The sequence below is a fragment of the Glycine max genome, chromosome 15 (genome assembly GCF_000004515.6).
Source record: "Glycine max cultivar Williams 82 chromosome 15, Glycine_max_v4.0, whole genome shotgun sequence".
Lineage (NCBI taxonomy): Eukaryota > Viridiplantae > Streptophyta > Magnoliopsida > Fabales > Fabaceae > Glycine > Glycine max.
The window spans coordinates 6,448,099-6,460,205 of record NC_038251.2 but is presented as its reverse complement, the minus strand read 5'-3'; the positions used below and the strand labels follow the sequence as shown (position 1 = coordinate 6,460,205).

Sequence of the window (12,107 nt, the reverse complement as noted above, 5' to 3'; positions counted from 1 at the left end):
TATTTGAACCTTGAGACTTGTTCATCCCGTTAAAGTTTTGAGATTCAACTCATTTAAACTTTTCAATAAGAAAAAAAAATCATTTTATCATCCAAACTACTCTAATTAATTTGAAATGAATGTTTTTTAAGAGAATTTGAAATAAATGTTAAGAAAAGTTAATTATGGAGATGCCAAATTAAAATAAAATTCGAAAGTTTAAATCATAGGTATTTTTAAAAATTGACAAATGACATTTTAAATAAAATGCTACGTTCAAACTTTTTTTGACGGAGCTAAGATCAAACTTACTGCTAAATAATGTGATTTATTTTTGAAAATAAAGAAATAAGAATGGTTTATTTTTCACTTCAAAAAAAGAATATATTTATTTTTAATTTAATAAAGTGTGTTGCCACTTGTCACACAAGTTAAGAGTTTCTCTCTTAACTAAAAAAAGTTATTTACAAAATTTAAAGTAATTCAAAATTTGTCTGCTTTGTTCAAATAATTAGAATAGATTAAAAAAGGCTAGAGATTGGAAGACCAAACTCTTGATAAAAACAAATTAAATGATTCAGGATCAAGTGTTATGGCTTTCAATGGAACATGGATTGGGTAAAGACCCGCCAAACCATACAAGTAATGTAAACAAGCCATGTTTGTTGGAACAAAACTCAATTCTGAATAGAAATGAAAAAAAAAAGGTTGTTGGTGCTTTCACTCCTTTGTTTGACAAAGATGGAATTGGAAAGTCTGGAAGCTGAAACTGTACCCCAACACCTGTTGTCAGTGTTGTGTTTGGTGGGAAGTTGTTGTTCCACATAAATATATGCTCATTCTTATTCCATAAGGTAAGTTCTCAATGACTCATGCATAGTTGAGTTTACATCTTTTGCTTGGATTTCACTCATTCATCTACTACTTTCTCAGCAGCATATCTCCATCACCTAATTCTTCCATACCAGAAAGCTCCACTCTTTTGCCTAATTTCTTATTGCCACCAAACTTGAATACGTGGTTCAGTTTTCGAAGCCATGAGAGTCAGCAATACACCAGAAACATAGACTTTTTCAGGCTTCTTAGAGTTCCTTGTTATTATTTTAGTGACCATTTTCTATCTTTCATTTCAGCTATTCATCATTGTCCATTGGCCATATATTATTCATCTTTATATGGGAAAAAGAGATGCATGAGGCCCTTGTGAATAGTTAAACTCATAAGTTTTAGCTACTTTAAGTTGATAATAGGTAGTAGTGTAATGGGGAAACAAGGGTCACATAAAAGTCTGCGTCCAGAGTTTCAGGGTTGGCATTCCAAAACTTTGTTGCTTCATGGGCTGAAAAGTGATTCTTCAAAATGCAGTTATTGTAGGGGGCTCAATGTAGGGAAAAAGCACATCAGGGCCATTGTTGTCATGTTTGGATTGTTGGGTTGCCTGTTCCTTCTTGACTCTCTTGTCATCTCTTATTTTGAGTTTACAAATCTTCAACCCAGTGCAGCCTCAAATAGTTCAAGTGTGTTTCAGGTACAAGTACATCATCTCTTGCCTGATAGTACCCTCCTTGAATTCTTATCTGCAAATCATTTTAGAGATTATATTAAACTTCTATGAAAGTACTTACAAAACAAGAAATATGAAGGAAAAATGAAATAAGTTTTTTCATAAGCTATAATAATTAGCTTATATATAAGTTAATAAGATTTTGGAGAAGCTAAAATGAAAGAGTTTCCACAAATTAGCTTATGCATAAACCAATTTTATCTTATGGAGAAATTTATTTCATTTTTCTTTCTTATTTTCCTCTTCTACAAATGCTTATGAAAAAGTTTATCATATTCATGTCAAGATGTAGCTATTAATAGTGAATTAGTATTTAATCTTTATTATCACAAAGGCTAGTCCTTTTCTCGGTATACTTATCGATTAAATCTAGACGTACTTTGATGTCAATTGTGATTCAGTTTCTAGCCATGATGAATGTACACTTTTGATTTCTGCTAGTGGAAGTTACAGACTATGTATCAATATTTTGGATGTGATGTATCTGAATATTTGGGGTGCACGTCTCAAATCAGTAGAATTCAATTTAACTTGTACTTAAAATTTATGATATTTTGCGTTGATATTTGCTGATTGGCATAAGATAACTAACGTATATTTCAATGAAAAGGGTAGAGATTCCTACATCTACAGCAAACAATCGCCAGTATATATGTATGAACGGCTTCTAAACTTGGCTTCCAGTGCTCTTGCAGAGGTTATCAAATTTACAGATTAATAGGTTTTTAGACAAAAAAATATTTAGTATGTTAGATACTGTATTATATTTGAAGTTCATCTGTGTCTAATATTCTGAGCTTTTGTTACTACAGAAGGAGTTCAAGCAAGAGTCATCCAATTTATGGGTGGAACCATTTCGGCAGGCATCTTTATGGAAACCTTGTGCAGAAAGAAAAGTTCAAACCAATCCCAGTATGTGACTTTTACCTATGCATTGGTTGGTGTTATAAAACATGCAAAACATTTAATATGAATTTATTCCTTATACTATTATATCAGCAATTTATTATAAAAAATTATTTTCCTAGTATACTACTCTGTAACCAGTTTATAATCTGTGACAGGGAAGCCTGTACAAAATAATGGCTACATCTTAGTCAGTGCAAATGGAGGTCTTAATCAACAACGAGTTGCTGTAAGTAGAGGCAGTTAATTCATATCATTTCCGACATTCAAATATCAACATTGCACATTACTAGAAGAATACAAATACAATAATCCATAATCGTGGAATAGAAAAGGAGGGGTTGCTCTTAAACAACAAATTAAGTCTCCGACTGATATAATGATGTTGCTGTCATTTTAGATAATGGATATCAAGCACGTAGTTGATTCTTATACATATAATAATATATGATCTTTTATCCTTTCTTTTTGTATGGTATCTCCAATAATGGAAGTAATGAGACTACTGTAGTGATTACAGACTTGCAATGCTGTTGCTGTGGCATCTCTCCTTAATGCAACCCTAGTTATTCCAAAATTTCTTTACAGCAACGTGTGGAAGGATCCAAGGTATGAAATGATCAGTACTAAAGTAATAACTGAACTTTTCACTTATACAGGTCTTGTTTTACTTCTTTTTATACAGTAAAATTTTTCATTTGTTCACTCGTGTTGATCTGGATGTGAATCCTGAAATAATACTAAATAACCAATTGCCTAATGTGATTTGAATAGTTCAATAGTTACCTTAATTATCAAAATCTCAAGTTGTAGTACGATTTGGTGACATACACCTTCATTGCCAGATTGCAATTTCAATTGAATGACTTAACAATTTATTAAATATTTAACTAAAAATGCAGCCAGTTTGGTGACATATACCAGGAGGAGTATTTCATGAATATCTTGAAGGATGACATCAAGCTTGAGAAGGAACTTCCACCTCATATGAAATCTCTGGATGTAGAAGCGATTGGTAGCCAGGTTTGTAATCTTTTATCAGATGTACTTGAGAAGACCGATTGTACTTGTTATAACAACTTCAATAAACACCTTGCATTTTAGATTACAGATGCAGATCTTGGCAAGGAGGCCACACCTGCTAACTATATTAAAGTTGTGCTTCCTCTTCTTTTGAAAAATGGAGTTGTTCACTTCCTGGGATACGGAAATCGACTTGGTTTTGATCCAATGCCTTCTGATATTCAGGTTATACATTTACCTACTTACCTTGGTTGTCTAGTTTTCAATAGGTTGCTACATTATCAGAAGTTTGCCTTATATGCAATATTCAGCTGTTAATAGGACGGTTATTGGTTTACCACATACTTAATAGTTTATTTGAACTTATCTTACGACATAAACACTTATAGTTTATGATATATTCTTAAGCTGGTTTTAGCTTATTTCAATAAACTCTCCAGAATAACTTATGAAAACAATTTACAACTTATATGAAAATAATTTAACTTTATTTCCACTTCATTTATAGAAAAACCTTATGCATAATTACTGATATGATAAACACTTATTTAATAAGCACTTAATTAAGCTGTTTAGCCAAACAACCAGAAATATGCATCATTTCGTTAAGATCAAATATCTAACTGTTACCTTTTAAGGCCTTAGTTTAATTTAAAGGAAATTGAGGTTAAAGTTGTCCCTTATGGAATTTCATAATCATGGATAATGATTAATGAAAATCCTTGTGAGAATTTCTTTTGGATATTTGGTCCAAACATTTTAAAGATTTCCCACTTGGCGACTACTGCTTGTGCACAACACCATCTTTTCACACATGTACTTAATGTTAACAGAAGCTTCAATAAAGCAACAACGGTAACATATATTCTTCTGTTCTTTCCTTAACCACCTAGTCACTAAGATTTGCTATCCGTTTTATATGATCTGATTAATTTTGTTCTATGTACTTCACAAATCATTTTCCACCAAACACTACCATTTGGACAGATATTCTTCATTTTCACTATGCCGTAATCAGATCAGAACACTTGGTGTTGTTTGCATCAGATCTTCACTCTTCATTTATTCATATTATAGTAGTTAACTTAAATGTTCTAAAAGGTTCAAGGCATTTATATATGTTTGAAATAATTGCATTTGCAGAGGTTAAGATGCAAATGTAATTTCCATGCTTTGAAGTTCGTGCCAAAAATTCAACAAATTGGCTCGTTATTGATCCAAAGGATTAGAAAATATGGTGCTCGACACAGCATGTTAGACACTCAATTGCTGGGGAAGTTCATCCACAACAATGAATATCATGAAGCTAAAAGGGGCTCAGAAAAATATCTTGCTTTGCACTTGAGGTTTGAAATAGATATGGTGGCCTATTCCTTATGTGAATTTGGAGGTGGAGAAGAGGAGAGAAAGGAACTACAAGCTTATAGAGAACGCCATTTTCCTCTGTTTCTTGAGCGCTTGAAGAAGAATTCAACGTATGCATGTTTCTACTATATGCTTTTCAACAAGGTTTTTTGATTGCTACATATCCTTGTAGTCTTCTAATATAATATTTTTTGCGCGTAATATTGATGCTTATAGCTCTATTTCTCCAAAGCATTTGAGAAAATTAGGAAGATGTCCGTTGACACCAGAAGAAGCAGCACTTGTTCTAGCAGGTCTTGGTTTTAAACGGGAAACTTACATTTACTTGGCTGGTTCTCATATTTATGGGGGAAACTCAAGAATGGAACCCTTTACCAGCCTCTATCCCAATGTGATCACAAAGGAAACCCTGCTTACATACAATGAACTGGAACCTTTCAGGAATTTTTCTTCTCAGGTAATTTGGTATTATATCTATTATCATTTTCATTCTACCGTGTTTTAAAAAATTCTCATTCAGGTTAAGTCATTATCCCAATGTTCAATGTTGAGTCATGTTCTTGACAATACATTGCTAGATTTTATTGAAGTGTACCCAAGTACATGTTAAGGTTCAGAATCAAATAGGCACTTTACTTGGTTTATAACTAGGGGAAATTCATTAACGAAGATTTTTATCTGTGACAATATTGTTAATGTCAACTATAATGTTAACTTGATGTCAATGCAGTTGGCTGCTTTGGATTTCATTACATGTGCAAGTGCTGATGTATTTGCTATGACTGACTCTGGTAGCCAACTTTCATCATTGGTATCTGGATTCAGAACCTACTATGGTGGCCATCACGCTCCTACATTGCGGCCAAACAAGACAAGGCTAGCCGCAATTTTGAGGGAGAATGACACCATAAGATGGAACAGGTTTGAAGTCAGAGTAAAGAAGATGATTCTTGAAGCTCAGAAGGCTGGCATTAGGAGTTATGGCCGAAGCATTTATAGAAATCCCAGGTGCCCTGAGTGTATGAGCAAACACCATTAGCTAGTCCTTGCATTAGCAGACCAGAACACTTGTTCATATAAAACACTTTTGAGATTGAGTTTCTTTAGCCATTGTTTTTTATTTTCTTTCCTGTATCATATCTTATTCACGATCCTATATACAAAAATAAAATTGTTTTTTTGTTTCAAAGAATGAATTTCTATTTTTCTAATTCGTGGTTAGTATTATTGTAATAATGTGTCAAAAAGAACATATCGTACAAGTTCGAAATTTTTTCAATAAAAAATATCCAATTGCATTTCAAATGCATAGGATAAGGGAATAAAAAAAATATTTATTGCAGACCACAATGAATGGGTCACGATCTTCTCTCCAACCGTCTTTCACTAGATCATTTCTCCTCTGCCTCCGTTTTTGTTGCCTGTCCAACAACATATGAGATATATTGTATCAAACAAACAATATCAACTAATTACCAGATATCAGAACTGGATTATGAAGCAACATTGATCATACAAGAACAATTACATCTGACTGGTGAAGAGAAAATATAAGAAAAATCTGAAGTAAAGTTGACCTGAAGAAACAAAAAATTAAATTTTTATTTCCTTTCACTTGTCCTCAGACTTAAATTTCAAAATTTTCTTTTTTCTTTCATTTTCTTTCTTCTTTATCAAACATAGGATACATTGCAATCATAACCCTAAATATGCATTTAACTAGTCAGTTACGCGGGCATTTTTACAATTGTGTTCATTTTTTACACATATTGTAAAATGGCTTATATATAAAATTATTTAAATTATGTGTAACATCCTGCTAAAGATCGAAATAATAGTAATTCAAGGAGGTGTTTTTATAATTAGGAAGGATTCGATTAGTTTTTTAACAAATGGGTTTATGTTTGGAGAAATGGAATTTTAAAGAAAGGAGCTAATACTAATAGGGCCCAATGATGGTTTTAGAGTTTATAAGTCACACCCACGACCTCATAAGGCACGTCTTGGGAAAGGAAGGAACCGAAGAAAGAGATTAAGGAAACTAATTGAAGAGAAGACTAGAAAAGAAGAACGAAGAGTCTAGGAACCCTCTTAAGAAGTTGTCAACTAAGTGAGTGCAGTCCCTTGCATGTGTCTCCCATCCCTATAAATGTGTTGATTGTTCTATATGTTTTCCTTGGTACATATACTCAATCCACCTGATTTTGTTCTTGGTATGTCAATTAATATGTCATGTTTAAGAATCATTATAGATTAATGTAGATGCGAGCAGTGACATGTGTGCAGAGGCATGAATGTGTGTGCTTGCAAAAGTATGCGTGTATGTGAGTGTGGATGTGCGTGCAAGGGAAGGAAAGCTTGTGGGATGTGGGAAATTGAAATTGATACTGACGGGGAAGATTAGGAAACTGAAGCTTTGGTGAAGTCAACAGCTACCCATATGTTCGGCAAGACTCTCACTGATATAGACGCCAACAATTATGGTGGATTCTTAGTGCCTCGTCAAGGAGCAGAAGATTGCTTTCCTCCCTTGGTAATTATGAATTATGATGCATTGATTTCTCTTCTCAAAGCGATTGTGATCAAGTGTTTTGCTATCTGTTCTAATTTGCTTTATGATCCTATTTTGATATGCTAAATTCAGTTGTTCAAACTTTTCTGGCGCAGTCTTTTGGATATATAATTTTGGTAGCATCTTTAATTTATAGTCTACCGTTACTTTTAGGATTAAAGTCAAGATCATTCATGGGAGCTTGTGGCAAAGGATTTTCATGGCCTAGAATGGAGGTTTCATCATGTATATAAAGGGTATCTCACTTGCTAATAACATTAATGTACTAGTACATCTGGGTGAGCAGGCACAACATGGAGGCATTGGCTAACATTTGGGTGGAATGCATTTGGAAAAAAAATAAGCTTGTTTATGGAGATGTTGTCTTGTTTCTTAGGTATCATGACCTGGATTTCTATCTAATATCTAATATGAATTAGTATTCCTAATGAAATCTAATATTTCATAACTTAAATCCGGGGCAACAATGGAGAATTGATCACTACATGATGATCTTTATCTTCTCTAGAAAGTTACACATTATAATTTTATAAGGATAGAAAACAGATAAAAAAAATTATAAGAAAGAAATTTGAACTTTGTTAATTTTACAAAAACAAAAAATATATTTTATCCATTGATATTCAACAAATTCTTGTATGTACAAAAACATAACAAATTACTCTTAGGCACAATCAATGGAAAATTTCCAGGTAATCAAATTAAAATTTTAAAAATGCCAACCTGTAAAATAAAAATAAAATATAAAATTCAACATTTGATAAAAAGAAAAAGAGAGGAAAGTAACCCTAATTCCTCCCAAACACGTTTTTACTATAACCATCTTCCTCCATCTTTGGCTGCCGAACAACATTTCTCAAGTCTGGGTGAAGAGATTGTTAGACCTATTTCTTTATTCTTTCTACAACAAATCACGGAAGAATCCTAAAATTGTCCCAAATGGTAAAAGAATAAAACTTTATTTCTTAGTGCACATAGCACACCACAAGCCATTTTCCCATCTTTTGTTTTCAATCGAACCCTAATCATTGCAAGATACGAAACATATCACACAAGTTAACATTGCATGCATTTGTTTCACACAAACACAACACCTCAAATTACCAATTTACTAATGCAATTTCTCCTGCAAAAATGATTTAATAATAAAAACTGCATGTGAAGATTTACATTGATGGTTCTATTCATGAGGGGCACAATAGGGAGATAAATGGAGTTCATTATCGGTGGCAATGGAGGCATAGCAAGGGAACAATGTTGATTAATAGTTAGAGAGGTACGAGGAATAATTGGGATCTTTTTTCAAATGTTATTTTTTTAAAACTTACAATTTGACATTTTTTAATTTTAATTTAATTACTTATAAATTTCTCATTGGTTGTGCTTAAGAGTGATGTATTGAGTTTGTGCTACAAAAAAATTTCTCGGAATATTCATGGTTCCTCCATCTCTGGCATTTTAATTTGTTTTTTTCTTGGGCTTTACAGCTTTTGTTATTGCTATTGTTAGTTTTTAAACTTTTGTTCGGGTTCTAATGATAAAGCAATCTTAATTATTAACATGTTGGGCTTGGGTCATCTAGTATATTATGAAGTTTTGGGCCTGCTTGCACACACTGATTTGGATTGTTTTTGGAAGTTTTGGGTTGGTGTAGCCAATGATTTAAACTTTGAAATGTGTCTTTGTTTCAACGTCTGAAATGTAAGCATGCTACTTTTTTCACGTAAAAATTTTGAAAAGACATGGAAGCTACATTAATTATCTTGCTTCTGTGCTGTCGTGAATTTTTCTGGAAAAACGCTGAACTAAACATGCTTTAAGTTGGGTGAGTTCAATAGCATAAAATTGCTTCATGAAGCATATCCAAGGTATTTTGATTGTTGTAGCCTATGATCTCTAGTGCCGGTTTCCACCTTAAAGATATATAAAGGATGCTTAACTCACACTTGACAAAGACAAAATTGAACTAAATCTTATCTGATATATCTGGAACCAACTTTAGTCGAAACCATCACTGAGTTTTTCCATAGCTTAAGGTCAAAAGTAACTGTGTCCCATGAAAATCTTTTAAAAAATAGTGAAGTGACCATGATGGCTCAGATTTGTATCATATTTGGAAACAAATGTATATAAAGCAAAAGACAAAAGAACTCCAAAACTGAAGCATTCCACTTTAATTAATGTGTCAGATATGAGTGTATGTAGCCTGAAAGAAATTTAGAAACATTGGTATTAATCATTTTTTCCACCAAAAATAATCTCATCTGTGATTTGCGTTTCTTCAGTGTAAAATTTATTACTTATAATTGACCTTTTCGTGAAGAAGAGATGTTAAATTATTGAATTAATAGCATTTTAATCCCTTTAGTTTAAACTGTGTGATTAATTTTGGGCTTTCAATTTTTTTTAATTTCATTAAATTCTTCTATTTTAGAAGTTAAGAAAATTTGTCCACTAATACATATTGACTTTTAACAACATTTTTTATTAAGTGTTAGAAAAAAAAATATGACTAAAAGTCTTTGGAAACATTAAAAAAATATCATCAAATTATAAATAAATATTATTAATATGTTTTTGTATAGAACTAACAAATGTTTGGCCCAATCCGTTTTATCAGGTCAAATGGTAAAAATAAATTATCCCAAACTTGATCCATATTATTTTGCGCTGGAATTTCTTAGGCCAACCCAATCTTATGTCAGGTTATTGGACCTATTCAGACCAATTTAAAAATAAATAAATAAAAGTTAAAAAGTTGATTCTAGATAAGAAAATTAAAAATTTTAAAGACAAAAAATTATTTATTTTGCATTTTATGTTGTATTTGTTACATTATATGTTTTTTTTAAATATATAAAACTATAAATTATATTAATAAATTATTATGTTTTATTTAATATTTAATATATATTACTAACCAAGTTGGTTGGATAGACTATATGGATTGAACTAAAAAGGCTCCATATGAATTACCTTTTTTTATTCTAATCTAATCCATTAGACTGGGTCCATTTTGTGCGTCCTAGTTCATGTTGATAAAACCTAAAAATGTTACAAAAAAAGCTTTAGTAACATACACTATATATAACATTGGATAAAATGTCACAAAACACGTATCAGTAACATTTATTTATAATTTGACAATATTTTTTGAATGTTACCAAAGGTTTTTAATAAATTTTTTATTAAGCATTAGACAAAAACTTTACAAATTAAATTAATTGATTAAAGTATCTTTACTCAAAGCACAAACAAAAATATCATAATTCAACTAAATTGAAGTCTCAAACTAATTTTCTCCTTTTCAAACTTCAATCTCACTTCTTATAAATTCCTTAAGTTTTATTCAGTTCCCATGAATATTACTTCTAATCTCTTGGAACTATTGTATATCCCAAATCTATCATAAATCACAAAGTACTTGGATTGAATTGAATAAAAATCTGCGAATTTTATGTAAAAGTAAATCAATAAAAAACTTTTCAATAAATAAAGGCATTGTCATATGTAAAAGTTAAATTCATTTCATAAGATTTATAAATATCAACCATATAGTTAGGGAAGTAAAGAATAATTTTTTTTGGACATATATTCATGTTACTCCCTCCTTCCACCTCTGATCAATCAGACTATCACATTATCTCTTTAAAATTGTTATTTGAAATATATAAAATTGTTTTAATTAAGATTTATCATCTGACACTATAGATGGATTTTAGGACGTGAAAATCTAGCTGACTGGCCAACTAAAGAAGTGAAGCTCGAAAGTAAAGTGGATAGTGACTTGCGAAATGTTCCTAGTTATTTTCTTAGATAAATGAAAATTCTGATAGCAATATTCTTCCGTGTTTGTCCTAATTATTTGTTAATCAAAATAACTACAGGTTATCCATCGCATTCGATGTTGGAATTCAAATCAAACTATAAACCGTCATTGGGAGCATTTATTTCAAGGAAAAGAAGAAGCATTACGTAGTACGAACAGAAAATTCCGTAGTTCTAGATTAGATGTTAATGCCGCAAGATTTTATACATACACAGTACCATTTCATTGTCACAATACGAGTCAAAATAATCCAACTAGCTGCATGCTAGTTCAACAATCGACTGCTAAATATATCATCACTTAATATAATTGCAAATGCAAACACCTGAAATGATTAAATGTAGGATTTTCAAATTCCTTTTTAATGGAATTTTCTACGTTGGTGGACGAACTATTCTTTCCTCATGTTCATAATAATGTCTGAATGATCCCCTTAATGAGATATATTCCATCAAAATCACTCAACACTCGACCTCTTAATCATGCTAACAACTATACGCAACTTTTGAAAACCACTACACCTCTCAGAAATTAGCGTACAATGTTGACAAATAAAGATCATCGCCTTACCTAATGAGAGAGACTCTCGCAGTGCCACGACCCCATCATGCTCGATCGCACGCGGCACACATGATCCCTTTGTTCCAATAAAACAAACACGTTACCTATAGCAAGTGGACATGCAAAAGCATAGGTGCATCTATCTATCTCGTCTACCTCATTATTTTTTCTTTGGGGAGGATATTCCTTCCCAAACTAAAGAGAAATAATAAATCGACAAGAGAATAAAGTAAAAGCAAACAAAGCAAAAGAGGAGCAAAATAGAAAAAAAGTGAATGAAAAACAATAAAATAGATGAAGAATAAGAA

General features: G+C 31.8%; 1 protein-coding gene across 2 annotated transcripts; it reads left to right on the top strand.

Annotated features, from left to right (window-relative positions):
* The first annotated feature begins 950 nt into the window (after positions 1-950).
* Positions 951-6,026, top strand: LOC100790657 (O-fucosyltransferase 8). Of its 2 annotated transcripts, XM_006597419.4 has the most exons (10): positions 952-1,507; positions 2,154-2,240; positions 2,356-2,455; positions 2,608-2,678; positions 2,970-3,058; positions 3,352-3,472; positions 3,554-3,697; positions 4,616-4,947; positions 5,054-5,294; positions 5,568-6,026. In XM_006597419.4, exons 1-10 carry the CDS (start codon positions 1,241-1,243, stop codon positions 5,874-5,876), a joined length of 1,761 nt encoding a protein of 586 aa, XP_006597482.2. In that variant the 5' UTR covers positions 952-1,240; the 3' UTR covers positions 5,877-6,026. The 2 variants fall into 2 exon arrangements, with proteins under 2 accessions (XP_040865877.1, XP_006597482.2); XM_041009943.1 differs by lacking the exon at positions 2,154-2,240 and having other exon boundaries at positions 951-1,507.
* The last annotated feature ends 6,081 nt before the right edge of the window (positions 6,027-12,107 follow it).